At 46.9% G+C, this 19,113-nt stretch overlaps 1 protein-coding gene across 1 annotated transcript in view; it reads right to left on the bottom strand.

Annotated features, from left to right (window-relative positions):
• POLN (DNA polymerase nu) overlaps nucleotides 1-19,113 on the bottom strand; it is a 2,377,116-nt gene that overhangs the window by 1,857,100 nt on the left and 500,903 nt on the right. Inside the window, exon 6 of the mRNA XM_086964459.1 lies at nucleotides 17,046-17,252. Coding sequence (XP_086820585.1) covers nucleotides 17,046-17,252 — 207 coding nt within the window. The remainder of the gene's footprint in view (nucleotides 1-17,045; nucleotides 17,253-19,113) is intronic.

Raw genomic sequence — 19,113 nt, 5'->3', positions numbered from 1 at the left:
GTTGGGAAACACGCTGTGAACTGCTGTGGGGTTAGCCTCTACTGCCCAGAACTTTTTGTGGAGCCTGCTGCTTGATCTAACCTGAGGCCCCGTGGGTGTTGTTGGAGCCCCAATCCTTGCGGGTGCCGCTTCGCGCTGCCAGGAGGTGGTGCAAACCTCGGGAGGCTGCTGTGCTGTGGGCGAGTCCTTCTGCCACAGGGGAAAGATCAGCGCGCAGCAGGGACTCACTTTCCGAGGAGTCCCTGCACGGCCGCGTCACCTGGCCCGCGCACCTGTGAGCCCTGCCCCGCGACTGGCAACTGATCATTAAAGCCCCTTCTCCAGCCTGTAAAGTTGGGAAACACGCTGTGAACTGCTGTGGAGTTAGCCTCTACTGCCCAGAACTTTTTGTGGAGCCTGCTGCTTGATGTAACCTGAGGACCCGTGGGTGTTGTTGGAGCCCCAATCCTTGCCGCACCCGCTTCGCGGGTGCCGCTTCACGCTGCCAGGAGGTGGTGCAAAGCTCGGGAGGCTGCTGTGCTGTGGGCGAGTCCTTCTGCCACAGGGGAAAGATTAGCGCACAGCAGGGACTCACTTTCCGAGGAGTCCCTGCACGGCCGCGTCACCTGGCCCGCGCACCTGTGAGCCCTGCCCCCGCGACTGGCAACTGATCATTAAAGCCCCTTCTCCAGCCTGTAAAGTTGGGAAACACGCTGTGAACTGCTGTGGAGTTAGCCTCTACTGCCCAGAACTTTTTGTGGAGCCTGCTGCTTGATCTAACCTGAGTACCTGTGGGTGTTGTTGGAGCCCCAATCCTTGCGGGTGCCGCTTCGCGCTGCCAGGAGGTGGTGCAAAGCTCGGGAGGCTGCTGTGCTGTGGGCGAGTCCTTCTGCCACAGGGGAAAGATCAGCGCGCAGCAGGGACTCACTTTCCCAGGAGTCCTTGCACGGCCTCGTCACCTGGCCCATGCACCTGTGAGCCCCGCCCCCGGGCCGGCAACTGATCATTAAAGCCCCGTCTCCAGCGTGTAAAGTTGGGAAACACGCTGTGAACTGCTGTGGGGTTAGCCTCTACCGCCCAGAACTTTTAGTGGAGCCTGCTACTTGATCTAACCTGAGGACCCGTGGGTGTTGTTGGAGCCCCAATCCTTGCCGCACCCGCTACGCGGGTGCCGCTTCGCGCTGCCAGGAGGTGGTGCAAAGCTCGGGAGGCTGCTGTGCTGTGGGCGAGTCCTTCTGCCACAGGGGAAAGATCAGCGCGCAGCAGGGACTCACTTTTCCAGGAGTCTCTGCACGGCCTCGTCACCTGGCCCGCGCACCTGTGAGCCCCGCCCCCCGGCCACAACTGATCATTAAAGCCCCGTCTCCAGCGTGTAAAGTTGGGAAACACGCTGTGAACTGCTGTGGGGTTAGCCTCTACTGCCCAGAACTTTTTTTGGAGCCTGCTGCTTGATCTAACCTGAGGACCCGTGGGTGTTGTTGGAGCCCCAATCCTTGCGGGTGCCGCTTCGCGGGTGCCGCTTCGCGCTGCCAGGAGGTGGTGCAAAGCTCGGGAGGCTGCTGTGCTGTGGGCGAGTCCTTCTGCCACAGGGGAAAGATCAGCGCGCAGCAGGGACTCACTTTCCCAGGAGTCCCTGCACGGCCTCGTCACCTGGCCCGCGCGCCTGTGAGCCCCGCCCCCGGGCCGGCAACTGATCATTAAAGCCCCGTCTCCAGCGTGTAAAGTTGGGAAACACGCTGTGAACTGCTGTGGGGTTAGCCTTTACCGCCCAGAACTTTTAGTGGAGCCTACTACTTGATCTAACCTGAGGACCCGTGGGTGTTGTTGGAGCCCCAATCCTTGCCGCACCCGCTACGCGGGTGCCGCTTCGCGGGTGCCGCTTCGCGCTGCCAGGAGGTGGTGCAAAGCTCGGGAGGCTGCTGTGCTGTGGGCGAGTCCTTCTGCCACAGGGGAAAGATCAGCGCGCAGCAGGGACTCACTTTTCCAGGAGTCTCTGCACGGCCTCGTCACCTGGCCCGCGCACCTGTGAGCCCCGCCCCCCGGCCACAACTGATCATTAAAGCCCCGTCTCCAGCGTGTAAAGTTGGGAAACACGCTGTGAACTGCTGTGGGGTTAGCCTCTACTGCCCAGAACTTTTTGTGGAGCCTGCTGCTTGATCTAACCTGAGGACCCGTGGGTGTTGTTGGAGCCCCAATCCTTGCGGGTGCCGCTTCGCGCTGCCAGGAGGTGGTGCAAAGCTCGGGAGGCAGCTGTGCTGTGGGCGAGTCCTTCTGCCACAGGGGAAAGATCAGCGCGCAGCAGGGACTCACTTTCCCAGGAGTCCCTGCACGGCCTCGTCACCTGGCCCGCGCACCTGTGAGCCCCGCCCCCGGGCCGGCAACTGATCATTAAAGCCCCGTCTCCAGCGTGTAAAGTTGGGAAACACGCTGTGAACTGCTGTGGGGTTAGCCTCTACTGCCCAGAACTTTTAGTGGAGCCTGCTACTTGATCTAACCTGAGGACCCGTGGGTGTTGTTGGAGCCCCAATCCTTGCCGCACCCGCTACGCGGGTGCCGCTTCGCGGGTGCTGCTTCGCGCTACCAGGAGGTGGTGCAAAGCTCGGGAGGCTGCTGTGCTGTGGGCGAGTCCTTCTGCCACAGGGGAAAGATCAGCGCGCAGCAGGGACTCACTTTGCCAGGAGTCTCTGCACGGCCTCGTCACCTGGCCCGCGCACCTGTGAGCCCCGCCCCCGGGCCACAACTGATCATTAAAGCCCCGTCTCCAGCGTGTAAAGTTGGGAAACACGCTGTGAACTGCTGTGGGGTTAGCCTCTACTGCCCAGAACTTTTTGTGGAGCCTGCTGCTTGATCTAACCTGAGGACCCGTGGGTGTTGTTGGAGCCCCAATCCTTGCGGGTGCCGCTTCGCGGGTGCCGCTTCGCGCTGCCAGGAGGTGGTGCAAAGCTCGGGAGGCTGCAGTGCTGTGGGCGAGTCCTTCTGCCACAGGGGAAAGATCAGCGCGCAGCAGGGACTCACTTTCCCAGGAGTCCCTGCACGGCCTCGTCACCTGGCCCGCGCACCTGTGAGTCCCGCCCACGGTCCGCCCTTTCCCTCTACTTGTTGGCGGAACATCACGCTCTGCGGGACTTGCCCGGCAAAGGGCCTGTGGCCGTCAGGGGCCGAAGGAGGCTGGGCTGGGCCCATCCTCTAACGTCGGTCTCACGCTCCTACCTCGCCTACCCGGCCATCGCAACTGGAACTGTAAGCTGTCATTAGCCTTGTCTCACTTCCGCCTAAGGATAAACCTTAATTTTTTGAGTGTTGTGCCAATCCGCGATTGTAATTTAACTGCTATTACTCCTCGCCTATATTAATATTGATCTGAGACACCAGTATGTCTTCGGACGTGATGAATTATTTACCTTCTACTGTAGGGGTCACTATACTAGGGCCTTTAGACAAGTATTTCGCACGAACAACGAGGGAAATAGATAGAGAGATAGCGCTGGCAGAGAAACGAGCTGAGCGCCGCTTCTCTATCGAACTTCTTAAACATAAACCCCCAGCCCTGGCTCAAAAAAAGGTACTAATTCCTCAACCATATAACAACGCTCTACCTATGGGAGAGTCAGATGTAGACCTATTTAATATCGACGACATCCCTTTGATTTTCCAGGATGGCCCACCCCTCATAACTATTAATGAGTCAAACAACGCTATCAACACTAATGGGTCACCATCTATATCCCATTCTTTAATTGACCTGAATTCCCCCATAGTGTTGGATCAAGCCTCTCAGGCCAATACAAGTGCCTCACTCCCTGTATCGAATCCACCCTCGGAGGAGGCTGCACAAATGGAGACACAATCATTGCAAATAGTCAGTCCAACTAAAGAAAAGACACAGAATAAGAGAGGCCAAGAAGTGTGTCATTCGCCACCAAGGAAAAAAAGGAGGAATGTTGGGGTTAGAAAAGGGACTAAAAGCATAAATCCACCCTTACCAACAAAGAACTCTTCGAACAAAACTACCAAGGAACTAGAGAAAGACGTATTATGTGGGCCACAAACAAACATGAGTATGTTCCCAGAAGCACTGACGTCTAAAGGGCTCCTTGAGGACATCGAACGTCTCTTCAAATCTTTAATGCTGCCACTCCTAGAAAGGGTTAAAAGGTAAGGGGAAAACATGGACCATATTCTAGCAGCACATATTCCAAAGGAAGCCCAGAAAGATAACATCTCAAAGGAAAGCCGTCCTTCAATAACACAACCAGCACAGAATACATTGATCCTACGACAGGATAACTCTGAAAAAACCTCCTCGCATAATAATAATACCACTAGATCAGTGGTCACACAAGCACTACATGAAGGAAGGGTTAAGCCAGTCCGCCTGAAAGCCCCTGTTCCCACAGACCCCAAGTTAACGAACGTACCACCACAGAACTGGGTAAAAACAAAGAATAAGGGAAATGTTGACCTACCCCCAGAATCCTCAAACTATGTTATTATTCTGACTGGTGTCCCTGTGGTACCAGTGGGTAGCATAGAGCCAAACACCAGCCTCAAAAATAAGGTCATACACTGGTTGCGGAATAATAGACCTCTCCCACCACATTTGAAAGGGGACATAGTGTCTGTTAGACGGTGTGGTTGGGTAGGGGTGAGACCAAAAGATATAGAGGGGGATGTGATAATAATACATTTTAGGGACCATAGAGTCGTCACCCACATTAGTGATTGGTTTTCGGGTAGAAAGGAGGGCAGTGTATCTCCTCGAAACTTGAGCTACTTCTACCCCGAAGCTCTGATGAGGTCCCGCACTCATCCCCCAAAATGGGGTCGCACCGATCCCCAGCAATTCTTCTATCGTAAACAGTACCCCAATTTCACAAGACACTATATAAATAATTCCCCATCATTCTTTCCACCTCAACGCCCAAACAGACCTGTTCTTCCCTTTGATTATGCCCACTATCCCACAAACCCGATTGAATATTGGAATATCCCGATACACAACCTTTTTGAACCCCTTTCAGGCTTGGACCTGAATGACTGACTCGGTATTCCAGTCTCTAAACCGGGTAGTATTTATGGGGGGAAAAAAGAGGCTGTATCCGAGTGTTCCAGATTTGGCCAGACGCTTCCCTATACCAGGGCTAACATAACCAGAGTTAGGGAAATTGGGATCAAGCAAAATAGTAAGCCGGGAAAGGATGCCCTGGCTAAGGGAAATGTAACCGATGGGGTCACGTTGAAGGATGACATGGTAAAGAGGATCCCGTGCAAAATAACCAAAGGTAAAAATATACTCAAACCCAAAGATATAAGCACACATGAACGCCAAGTAAGAGTAGTGTCATGGAATGTGTGTGGGCTAGCAAATAAAGTTCAAGAAACAGCGTGGAGGGAGTTCGTTAACAACATTGACATACTATGTGTCCAGGAAACCTGGGTGTTAACTGAATTACACATAGACGGATTTAGGACTTTCCATGTCCCTGCTGTACCCTCTAGCCATGGTAGGCACAAAGGGGGGTTATGTGTGTATGTGTCCATCGCTTAGACACCAGTATCAGTTCTGGAAGACCAACCTCACCTTACTTTCAGTTGGTCACTATTCCTCTAAATTCCATCGACGTGCTAATAGTGGTTAACTTTTATAATAATATTAAGAACTCCGACTTTAGGGAAGAACTATTAAAATTGACAAAAGAAATAAGGGAGGTAAAACCCGTGATGGGTCTGGGTAGGTGATTTCAACATAAACCTATGCTCTAGTGAAACATGCGGTTTCCAGGAATACGGGGAGGGGGACCATGTGGATAGTAGTCACTTCCGACATAATGATAAAGGGGAAATATTGATTGGCATTATGGCCAAGTTTGATCTTGGCTTTGCAAACAGGCTTTGCTCCCCCAAGGTTGAGTTCACTTCTACCTTTTTAGCGAGGGGACTTCACTCAACTATCGATTTTATCATCCTGCCGAACATGTTTGGCGGTCGGGTGGCTAATTATGAGACCCCCACCATCGGTCTGAGTGATCATTTACCGATACAAATTCTTGTTAGTGCCCCAGGAACTAAAACCGCCACAATAACTGAGACCCTGGCATGGTCGCAAAACCTCGCTGTAGCACGGCAAAATGGCATCGCCCTGAAATGGAGCATGGTAGACCCAGTAAAAACTCTTCAGAAAGTTGTGGAACGTGCTCTTTCCTCATTCTTGGTATGTTTAGAGGAAAAGTCCACAAACGATGAAATTTTGGAGGCATTTAGTAATATCACTAGTATCACACAAGGTGTCTTAACCAGGACTCGCCCCAATAAAAGTAATAGTCCTAAGGGCTGGTTCGACACTCAATGCACTAAGACACATAAGGCCCTCAAATTGGCTTTTAGTGAAACAACAAGGGACCATGTTGTAATAAGGTCACTTAGAAAGGCATACAATTTAGCTAGGCACCAACGAAAGAAAGCAATTAAAGAAAAAGCATGGCAAGACCTAGTGAATGCTGCGGAGAGCAGAGACGCAAAACTATTTTGGCAGGTAGTTAACTTACCGTTCCTTAACAACAAAGTGGCAGCTAGGATGGAGATAGCCATCGATGAAAAATCGTGGGTGGAATTTTTTTCGAATGTATTCTGCAATACCCAAGAGGAACCTCAATTAGTGAGTAACCATTATCCCATCCCAATTGAGTTTAACCTAGATGAGGTACTAATGGCTATAAACTCTACCCAGAATAATAAGGCCCCGGGACCAGATGGGATCCCTAGTGATCTTTATAAGATGAATACTGACCTATGGGCACCAGTTTGTTTGCTGGTTTTGGGTGCTTGTTGTTCAAAAGGTTTCATTAAAACATGGGCAGAATCAGTAATAATCCCACTATATAACAAGCATTAGAAATGCAATAGGTCTCGCATTTTTTTTGAGTTAGAGCCATTGGTGTTGTAAATGGCAATGTCTTTGACACTTGTGTTATGGGGTGGATGTATGTGGTTTGAGTGAAATTATGTGGGTGGGATTGGAATTGTTAGTTGTGTAATTGTGTGGCATGGAATTGCGTGGAGTGGATTTGTGTAGTGTAAATATGGGGTATGGTGTGCAGTGGAATTATGTGTATATTAAGTGATGTAGAGCATTGTGGTGTAGATAAAATGTGTAGAGTATAGTGGCATAGAGAGGCGCTGCTTATTTTGCAGTGGAGTAGAGTGGTGTAGATTGTAAAAGAGTGGCTTAGAGTGGTGTAGTATGAAGTGTAGTGGCATATAGTAGAAGTAGAGTGAAGTGGTATAGAGTGGAGTGGTAAAGAGTAGAGTGGATTGGCGTAGAATACAGTGCCATGGAGTGCAGTTTTGCAGAGTAGAATAGGTGTCCCCAGTACTTCAGTATTCACTGGCCTTTGTCCCTATATACAAACATGCACAGACAATAGAGGGTAACGCATGTACACACTACTAACACTACTTCATGCAAACACGACAGGAGCGCCTACATGCATACATGAAAGGAGATGCAGACATGCATATATGAGGGGATGTGTCCTAGGAATGCAAATTTCTGTCTTTTGGTTCTGGAACCTCCGGTTTGAATCCCAGCCTCAGTGCTAGACTCAAAATCGTATGGTTGTTGGTAAATCACTTAATCTTCCTGTACCTTAAATGTGTTACAATGTATTTGCGTCATCCACACTTGATGTACGCTATCGTGTACATCATCTCCAGACCCTTCACATAATGGTATTTATAGAGTGCTCTGTTTCTTCACTGCTAGGTTTGCGCTATATAAGTACCTACACATGCATACATATGATTTAGGCTTCTACAACCACACGTGGCAGAGGCTATAACATGCATAGAGCAATGAGGCTGGCTGCTACGTGGGTACATAACTGAAGAAGTAACATATATAGAAGGCTGATGCTTCTGATTGCAATCACGACTCCCAATGCTAAATGCATACATGAGTGAGGCTGTTACATGCATACCCAATGTACCGCAATTATATCTGGACCTACTATGTGCACACATGACTTACACTGCTATGTGCATATATGACTCAAGCTGCTATGTGTACTCCTAGCTCAAGCTGCTTAAAGAACACATGACGGAGGCTGCTACATAGACAGAGGACTGGGTGAGGCCGAACAGAGGGTGCTACATTCATGCAGCATTGAGGCTGATTTATAAATCAATCATAATCAGTGGCATCTTGTACATCCTAGACTTGGCACCAAAACCTCTTCACACACTGAAGGTAGGTGTGAGCCTCGAGGCCAAAGAGCCGGGTCTGAAAGGGCTGGACTGGTCGGTGGGCTGGTCACAGGTAAGTGGGGGCTGGGCCTAGCCTATTTACTACTGCAAATAATGTAATAATACGGTCTGATGGTTGGTTTATCAGACCCAAATACTGATTGTCTCAGGTCCATCCCTGCCTGTCTTGAGTGTGTTTGAATATGGGGTGTCCCGTAATTTGGGTCTTGTCTCAACTCACATGCAGATCAGTGCTGCCCCCTGCCTGTAACAGGAAGTTCTTACAGCAGCGTTGAACGCAATAATAACTTTAAAAGTATTAATGTGGAGTTATTTGCAGTGTTTAAATTAGGAGAAATTCTGGAAATATCTGTATTACTAATGAGGAGAAAAGGGACGAAAGGGTTGTGAGAACTAAAAGAAGGTGGGGGTTGTGCAACATATTTAATAGGTTATTGGGGCTTTGTAATGGGCAGCACTCACATCATCCATCAAGTAGCCATCTTATATACATTTCATACAGGTACGAAAACAGATTTGGTGCATTTTTTTATTACGGAATGAAGATAGCACGATTGGCACTGCTACACTTTACATAAATTAGTTTTGCACAAGGGCAAACATTGAGAAAATGAATAGATTCGATGTTTTGTGTGTTCCTATTAAAAATAACAGAAAATCTATAGTTTATTCATTTTTAAAACATGAAAAAGGAAACTACGTTGATTATGAATTACGTTAAAGCATAAACTCTTAAGGCCTCATAAATACTGTAAAATTAGTTTGCTTAATTTCTTTACTAGTGGATATTCACTAATGATATATTTTCCTTTGTTAAAACCAAATTATTTAACATAAAATCATTTGCAATCAAACTATGAAAATGTTTCGCAAACTATTTACCTCATTTTTGCAACGGTGAAAAACACATTTGTGCAATATGGAATAGAGTAAGAGCTAAGAATTTCTGTATTTCACCAAAAGACAGCTGTGCAAACGAGCACTTGCGCTGTTTGTTGTGCACCGGTGCCTAGTGAATGTCGAAAAGGCTCCAGGACGCTCACTGTGTTGGAAGAGCTGTGTTTAGGGCAACAGAGCTGGAACCTGCAGTGCTGGCCCGTCACTTACCTGATTGTACGTTTCTGTTTCTGTTTCTTTTGTTTCTTGGGTCAGTCCTCCCCAGTTGTGGGTCATTGCCAATTTGCCAGGATGTTAAACAAGCCCCTGTCATTAGTCACCTTGACAATGCCAATGCTTATGGCCGCCAATGACCCCTCACTGTCCAGACTTCAGCTGGTGCAAAGCGATGCTGCATGCTAGTTAAGTAACCGCCCGGCTCCTACTCTGAGAACCCGACATTGGCTTCGGTCAGGAAATGCCCTGTTTTTAAGGTCTGCTGCCTCAAGTCTTTGATGGGCAGAGCCCCCACGTGCATAGAGGATAAATGACGTCATTACTGCTCTTCCAGAACTCTTCGGTCTAGCTATAAAGCGCGACTGACCGTTCCCCCCTCCGCTCTTCCAGAGTCGGAGGTAGATCTCACTCTTCACCGCCCCTCGGCTTGGAATCAACTTCCGTCCCATCTCCGCAGTTGTCCAGATTTTGTTTAGTTTAAAAAACTCTTGAAGGCCTGGTTATTTTAGTTGTGGTTGTGCTATGTTGTCTAAGTGCCCAGATACACCAGCCGATATGAGTCATTGCGCTATATCAAGTGAAAATAACAAAACATTATTTAATTTTCCAAGCAGTGAGTGACCCCCCTGAGAAGGCTTTACGAACCTGAAGGGGTCCCCGGACCCAAGGATAAGAACAAGGTCAGACTTTTATTGTGTTTCTATTTGCAGATATCAGGGTGTTGTACCGTGTATGTTGCGGGTATTAACGCACGGGCACTGTGTAAGGCTTCCGCCGGGGCTGTGCTGGCGAGGGATTTGAAGTCTGGTAAGCAGACCGTTGTAGGGTTAATAGTTACCGTACCAAGCACTTTACAATTCATAACACCCTTTTATAGCGCTTTCTCACGCCAGACACAGACAACAGGTGCTAGCACTGTGCAAATCAACGAAACTGCTTTCAGCGGCATTGGAATGATGAAACGTGTCCAGCCCCTCTGATAAACACGTGTGCCCTGCGAGTTCTGTGCAACAGGTGGTAACCCACTAAACTGTAAGGACAGGAAGTCCGAGTTCAGTTTGGCAGCTGCCACCTTTCAAATGTGGCTTTATTGCATGCTTCTGCTAATGCTTACTAACACCTCCGACCCTTTGCATCACGAAGGTTCGCCCTAAAAATGTCAAGTTGACCCGCTCTTCTGCTTCAAGGTCTTTTACTTGCACCTCAGATGCACAACATATGATTGTACATTCTTAAGTCAACACTAGTTGTATTAAACCGGGTCTATAATGCATGCAGCACTAAAACACATAATAGAGTCCTGACAAAAACAACACTGCAACATGCTGTTCTGCCTTAGATTACATCAGTCTTTTAGTTAAGTGTCCATTGACCATCTTTAATTAGCTGGCCATTAACACCTTATCCCTCATTTCTAGGTGGCCGAATTTTTTTAGCTGGTAAAACGTCCCAGGTGAAATACCGTTATTGAATGTTTACAGTAATACCACTGACAATTCCAAGCTAGTTTTCCAGGTTAGAATAGAAGTACTGTGCTGTTTCATTCTAACTGACTGGTAAAACCGCACATTTTCCTTTTTATGACATGCTTTGCCCGCTGAAATTTCTTCCGGTTATACCGAAGGAATTTGGATGGGGTACCCTGCCTCCACACCAAATCCCCTCCCCCGGAATGTAAACACCGCTGATTAAAAATGTGCCCTTTTGATGGTACCTTGCTGCATGCTGGGCCGCTATAGGAACATCCTTATATCTCACTCTCATTCCTGTCTCACCCTTGTTTCCATTGATGAGGCCATATTGTCTCACAATCATCTCTCTCATCCATATTGATCTGAATCCAAAACCCCTGACACACAGAGAATGGGAAATTCAGAAAGGAATGAAAACTCTGAGTTGGAATTAAAGGATACGTTTTGAGGCCAGGTGTTACAGGACTGAAGTTTTTGCCATCTTCAACATATAGGACAGTGGGAAGGTCTTCTTTTGAAGAGATTACACATTTAAACAAGGTAAATCTAAGTTGGCATGTGAAGCACCACCCTAAGGCAAGAACGGAGGAAGCCAGAAGGCCACAAAGAAATAGTCTCAGACCCACACGTTAAGCAAGTATTGACAACGTCAAACGTTCTGGCTTTTGCTTTGCAAAAATATTTTAATCAATTTCAACAAGAGACACAGATTAGACAGCACATGTCACCAGCGAGCAAGCTTCCCTGTACAAGCAGCAGAAATTAACAAGAACTAGGTAAAAAAATGCTTGTTTGATTTAGTTGCTCGCCGTGAAATGGATACAAAAAAAACCAAGCTCGCCTGGATTAACTAGCTGCTTGCGCACAGACCTAGAAACATTGAGAGTTCGGAGACGACCGAGGCCAACAAACACAATTAGGCAAAAGACAATCATTAAAGACCAAAACACACTAAACGACACCACTGAGAATTCCACAAGGGTTGAAAAGCAAACAGGAACATGTTATTTAAAAAAAAGTAAGGAAGGAGGGATTTATGATAAATGCTATACTGACCGTGGGTGTTCTTGTCTCCTTTGCTGGAAGTCTGTGGTAGGGTCCAGGGTGGATTTTGGACAAAGAGGTTGTCGTTGGCCTGCTTCTTTCCAAAGAGCCGGGTCAGGGTGCCTGATTTGGAGTGTGTCTTCTTCATGGCGTCGGGTGCTGGGCCGGGCCTGCTGCTCTAGCAGGGCATGCTGCGGTATGGGGCGCACGGCGGCGGTGGCTCTATACTGGCGGGCGCAGGTGAAGCGCGTTGGGCTGGCCCACCGGGGGGAGGAGAGCAGGGAACACCCAGCCCTCTTCCAGCAAGACAAACTCGCACAGGTAGGACGGACGCGCCTCTCTCTCTCTCCCTCCCAGGGATCTAGCCTGCCCTTCCCGAGGACGAAACTGCCCTCCTCCTGGTTAGAGCTGTCAAGAGGAGCTGCTGTCCTGTCGGCTGCCAGAGAGTGGACTTTAGAAGGGTGACGCACCAGGGAACACCTCCGTGAAAATATTTCACAGGGTCCGATGCACTGCCCTTACTCCTGCGGTGATGTGTGGTCCCTCAAGTGCACCTTTATGGTCAGCCTGTGATGTGCTGCTGTAGATTAGCACGTGTGCCTCGTGCTGGTTCACTAGTGCTGCAGCCGTGTGCCAGTACATCAGTGCAGGGCTGAGCAGAGCAAACAAGCGCCATTACTCATCAGATCTAAAAACACACAGCTACTGGCTTCCGGGAAGTTTGTTGCAGAGTTTAAACACACACAGGTATCTGTTGACTCTAAAAACCCGTCCTTCCGAGGCGGAAGGCGCGCAGCAGGCATTGATGTCTGCTGTCCCAGAGAGCAGCAATGAAACTCCCAAGCAGCAGACAGGTGACGCGCTGACTCAGGTCGGTTCGCTTCGCTCGCCTTACCTTTCCTTGTGCAAACCTAATTTATGTAAAGTGTAGCAGTGCCAATCGTGCTATCTTCATTCCGTAATAAAAAAAGCAGTCATGCATTCACACGAATGTACGGCTACAGACCATGACCCGATGGTGCCCTAAATAACGTGCATATTTTTGTTTTTAACTGTTCGAAGACGACAGACGGCACTTGGAACGGTAAATAAAACAAAAAATAATTTAAACATGTGTGAAAGTGTTTTTATAAAAACCTGCATGGTATATAGCAGCTAACAACTAAGCCTCCTGCCGGCGAACTGCTGCATGCGCACCAGCGCGAGACACGCAAAAACGATCCCGTTCCCCAGGTTCAGGCATGAGTAGTGCACGAGGTGAGAGCGCACGAGACGCCGTCGCCGTGAGCGTGTACGCAAGCTGAGGAGGATCGCCGGAGAGACATGGAGCCTGATGCCGATGCCGAGACTGACCTGCTGGAGGGAGAGGGACACACGGAAAGAACACGGTGAGGAGGGGGGAGGGGGGGGGGGGAATGTGTGTGTGCACGTGTCGGTGTGTGCGGTGTGGGGCTTAGTTGTAGGGGGAGGGTGTGTGTGTGTCTGTGCGCTCTTGTGTTTTGCACGGGTGATTGAGAGGCTGACTTGCTGTGCGCGTCCACGTAACCGAATCTGTTCGTGCCCGGTCCTGACTCCCTTCAGAGCTAACTCGGTGACAATAGGTCGAGAGAGCTCGACCTAAAAAGGGTAATAGGGAAAGCCCATCAAACTAAAGACCTATATCTCTCCTGGATTCATTAATAAAAAATTGCAGGGAGAGTGGTCTTGACTAAACTACAGTTATGGGCAGAGGAAAATGACATTTTAACACCCGTACAATATGGGTTTCGGGCAGGGATGGGTACAGTCGAACAGGTTTTAAATTTTGTATTGTTACAAGGGAAGTACACCAGAGCAAAAGAGGGTCGTCTTTACGCAATTTTCGTCGATCTCTCCTCTGCGTTTGATTGCGTAATACATACTAAGCTCTGGGAAACACTAGAGGAGATGAACGTGGACCCAGCCATTGTTCTCTTTTTGAGACAACTATATTCAAATGCTACCGCCAAAGTAAGGTATGGTCTGGGGGGAATGTACCGGGTCTTTCCGCATACAGAAGGGGGTGAGACAAGGCTGCGTGCTGGCCCCATTCCTATTCTCACTATACACCAACAGTTTAGAGAAGGAATTGGGAGCCAGTAATATTGATTCACCGAAGTTTGGAAGTAGGCAGATTTTCTCCCTTTTGTATGCGGACGACGCCGTGTTAATGGCTAGAACGAAGGTTGGTGCCCAAAAGGCCCTAACCAAATATGTAGATTACATGGAGGCAAGGGGCCTTAAACTCAACGCTAAGAAGTCCTTTGTGATGTGCTGTGGTAAAGGTGGAGCCAGATGTAACCAACTTAATGTAGCAGGACTCCAAGTACAAGCTACTAAAACATTTCCATACCTAGGGGTCACAATTGAGGCATCCGGGGCTTGGGGCCCAGAGGTGAAAAATAGGATTCTAGCCTTTAAACGATCGATTGCGGCCGTAAAGCACTTTGCAAGCAAATTGGGCAAAAAACAACCTGAAATCATGCTCAACATATACGTGGCAAAATGCAGAAGTATCGCTCTGTATGGAGCAGGGATATGGCGGTATCAGGATGTAACATCGCTCCAAATTGCAGAAAATAACTTCTTAAGATACCTTCTGGCCCTCCCGAAGAGCATATCGGTCTACAATTGCCATGCGGAATTAGGCATGGACCATTTGACAGACCTGATCAGAATCCAGCCAATTCTGCTCTGGCGTACAGTATGGGCGACACCAGAATTAGGCCTAAATCAAGGAATAATCAGTGACGTTATGGCCCTTGACAACGCAAAACGTATCAAATGGCTTGAGTACGTTAGGAGAGTCCTAACGGACATCGACAGGCCAGAATGGTACAACAACCCCAAATTAATTGGGGAAATCCCAAAGAAAGTATTGGAAAAACTATGCATGGAGCACTTTAACATCCTAAGGTTTGGAAGTGAAGTCAGCAAAAAATCTGTGCCCGATCACCAGCTGTTGTTGACTACCCACAAAATACAACCATATCTAAACCTTGTGACTTTGGGGTTCGAACGTTTTGTCCTGACCAGATTTAGGTTTAATATTTTTCACCACTTAGTCTCATTCCCAGCAAAAAACGACTGGAACAGAACTCTGGCTGCCTGCCCATGCGACAACGCATTCTCCCAGACCACCTTCCATCTGGTTTTGTTCTGCAACTTGTATAATAAAGAACGCTCCAGATGGATAAAACAATACCTGAGAGGTGGGGCCTGGCGGCAGTGTAGGCCAGCGTATTTGAACTTGCAACAACTGGGAAACCCTTTATGCATAATGACTATGACAATGTTTTTAAAAAGTGTTTTAAAACGACGGAATTTATTATGAACTACTAACTATTCGATTGAATCACTGTAACTGATTTAATACTCTTTTAATCTAAATGTTATGTATGCTTGTATAGATATATTTTTTGTATGAATTGCTTTTATGATTTTTAATATGTGAAAATCGAATAAAGCGTTGAAAATTGAAAAAAAAATACTAGGAATAATAACTTTTTCTCTCAACTAATGAAGCCTTGTTCACCTGAAGTGGGAATACCAGACACATGTTACATTCTACAATGCAAGCAAAATACGAAATTAAACGTTAGCTAGGAAATACATTAGAAATGTTTTTCAGGCCTACACTTCAGTTATTTAACAATGCACTGGTTACATTGTGTGCGCTCTTCTCCAAGCAAATAAGCCGTACTTTCGGTATGTACCTGAAGAGTTATAAATGGCAAATCTTAAAATATTAGTAGCATGAGTATAATAACACCAAATTAGCAAACACATTTATTTGTTATCCGTCAACTAAGTATTAATGCACACTCTTGCCACTTACTTTTCTAAAGTACATATGTGACTTACGTTAGTAGGGAGGATATTTTGCCATCTTGTACTCCTCTCTCTGCTTTTTCATGTATTAGTCACACAGAATCTATGCCAGTGCAGACTCCACAGTCCTACTGATAATTCAAAAGGGGGCCCCAACTACTCTCCTCCACTTGTCATATTTAGCAATACCACTGAAGGTTCTCTCGGTATACTATCTCCCAAAATAAAGTCTATGTGGCTCAGTATTTCATTCCAAAACAGCTATATTGTGGGATATTCTCACCGGATAAGAATGAAAGTGCCTTTTTCCACCCCACATCTCGAACGGCATACCAACGTGACAGGATATATGGTATTATGTTTAATGGACACCAAGTACCACCTCATGTGCAATTCATATTCCACCTCTTTGTGCTGAAGGCTTTTACATCTTTTATGGATGGTAGGCCAGTGTGAGGCCCGATCATTTCCTCTTTATGACTGCTCTAAGCCTGTTTCCCTGGCCATTTTGGTCCAGATAAGTTTACGGTCAGTATCTGGTACAGAGCCCCAGTCGAGCCCTTTGTTGCATGATACATGCCCAGCACTTTTCAAATTGAATTAGGGGTCTGACTGCAGCTTTCTTAACCCCCGGCTGCATGACCCAGTGCTTTATTGAGCATATTGTAGTCTATCTGTCTTAGTTAACTAAAATTCCCTATTGCAATCATTAAACGATTAAATTGTTCCTTTGTGAAACATATCATGTATCTTAAGGCAGCCTTTGTTCCAAGCCCCAGGTGTAATTCAGGGTTCGAATGAATCGGTGTGTACAGAGCTACTGTTGTGGATAGGCCCTGAGGAGGGGATGTGCGATCTCAGAGCTCCAGAGCGCTCTTAGTCATATCTGAGATGTATAGCCATTTGGGTCTCCGGGGTCGGAGTATCCCTACCTGCTACTGCTCTGTCCATACAGAGCCATTGTTTTTCTGATTCTTGAAGTTACCGTTTTACCAATAATCTGAGATGAGCAGATTGGTAGTATTTAATCACATTTGGGAGTGCTAAACCACCTCCTTGCACTAAGAGCTTTCAATAATGTTTTGCCGAGTCTTGCCCTTTCTCTTCCCCAATGTATTTGATGATGTGTTGTTGTAGTGATTTTAGTTCCACCTATGGTGATTGCTTCATTCTTAAGGCCGAAGGAATTACCCCAGTTCGGCAGTTCCTCTCTGGAGGATGACAAATATTTTCTGGCATACATAATCGTTCTCCCGACATTATTGTTTGTGGGTAAATGTGTATCACATGAATATGGCAGAAAAAAAAACTAAAATCTCCACTAACCTTTCCCGGGCATAGTTGTGATGAATTATCTTCAAATACCAGAGATAGGACTAGAGCTGCTGCATGCCTGGTTTCCCTAAATAATTCACTTCTTTCTTTATCTCCTAAAGACCTGCTATCAAAAATTTGTCTTTGAAGAAATCCAGGTCCAGCATTTCTATGAACGTCACCACTGCTACTATTCTTCTTTACTGATGATATGTTCGCCTAGAAATGAATACAAATAATTAATGAGTAAAGGCTGATGAAATTGACAATGATAAGGTGAAAAAAAGGCTGTGTGCTAACATTTTCAAATGCACAGTAATAATTCTAAATGTACACCAGATAAAATGTTTTACTGACACTTAGCACTAGGTCACCACTATACTTTTTTCAAAAGGCACTTTGAGGGAACAGTCAATGACAAAATACAACTTTGTATGACATCTCTTAGGTAAACCCAAATGTGAAAGCTAATGCGGAGGAATTTACTCTAGCCTCTCCACCAAAACCAATGGACAACCTCTATAAATAAAGTGATGTTTCACAACTTGAACTTAGACCCCAAGAACAATTTCATACGTAGGATACAATTGAATGCTCTAGCGATTGAGACAGGTCTTAGAGCTGTGAATGGTCGAACCAGCTCAGATCCTCAGGGGGCAAATACATACAATAGAGTATCGGGTGAGAGTAGAATCGACTATATAATGGTAGATAGGAGAGCATGGAATTCAGTAGTGGATATGGCCATTATACCATCAGTAGAATGTGATCATAACCTCCTGTCCCTTACACTGGTGGATTTATGGCATAGAAGTGAACATACCCCATCAAATAGTGTGAGGTTAAAAACTAAGCAAACTATACCATCCAATTGCAACAGATTCCTCAAGTGGCCTAAATTTAATATGGATGAGACCAGAATAGTGCTCTGGATGGAATCCTTATTGAGCAGTCTCTAAGGCTTTCTGAAGCATGTGATGGCGCGGCTGGCCCTGTAGAGGCAGAAGCCATTTACACTGATACTATGGACCAGATTGGCAAACTGTTTACAGTTCAAGGGAAAAAGAGGTTGAAATCTGTAAAACCGGTGGAGAAATGGTTTGATAGCAATTGTAGAAAGATGAAAAATAACTTAATTCTTGCAATCAAATCATGTAACCCTGTATCTGTTCGGTTGGCCAGACTGCACTATAGACATGCTATAACAACAGCTAAAAGGGAGAGGGAAGAATCCCATTGGGAAAGCCTTAGAGAAGCAAGTAATACTAAGAATGGTGATCTATTTTGGGCCTTGGTAAGAAGATCGAATGGTTGCGATCCTGACCAAATCCCCAACCATATCATAGATAATGAATGGTTTGAGCACTTTAGTAAACTCTATGGGGGCAATGAACTTCCCGGAGCCCCAGTGAATTTGAGCGGTGCCCTAGATGTTGGATCTGGACAGGTTCTTCTCCCTAGAGTTGATAAAAAAGAGGTCCTGGCTGCAATAGCTAAGATTGTGCCTGCTAAAGCTCCAGGGCAGGACGGTGTACCTGGCGATCTTCTTAAAGCAAATCCTGACGGTTGGGCCACTTACTTTGCATTTCTGACGAATGCCCTGTTGGAAGGTTCACCTGTCCCAAATTCATGGAAGGCGGCAGAAGTGATCCCCATTTATAAGAAGGGACCCAGGGAGGACCCTGCCAACTATCGCCCAATTAGCCTTATAGATGTGGGGCAAAAATTGGTTGGCAGGGTACTCCTAGAGAGGATCATTTCTTGGGCTGAGGACAATAACATCATCTCACCCTTTCAGGCAGGCTTCAGGGCTTGCAAAGGCACGGTAGATCAAGTGTTCAGGCTAGTGCTTTTACACTGGAAGGTGGTTAGCATTGGCAAAGGCGGTCTTTATTTGGCATTTATTGACTTGAAGACCGCCTTTGACTTGGTTCCCCGAGACCGCCTCTGGCTGATCTTGGAGGAGATGGGGATTCCTTTACTGATCTTGAATCTTCTAGCACGCATGCATGACGGTACCTACGCCCGTATTAGATGGGGATCACAAGAGCAAAAAACTGATAGAATACCTGTGATTCGA

The sequence above is a fragment of the Lissotriton vulgaris genome, chromosome 3_2, assembly GCF_964263255.1.
Source record: "Lissotriton vulgaris chromosome 3_2, aLisVul1.2, whole genome shotgun sequence".
Taxonomy (NCBI): Eukaryota; Metazoa; Chordata; class Amphibia; order Caudata; family Salamandridae; genus Lissotriton; species Lissotriton vulgaris.
Note: the sequence above shows the minus strand (reverse complement) of the source record. Positions and strands in the feature narration are given on the sequence as shown.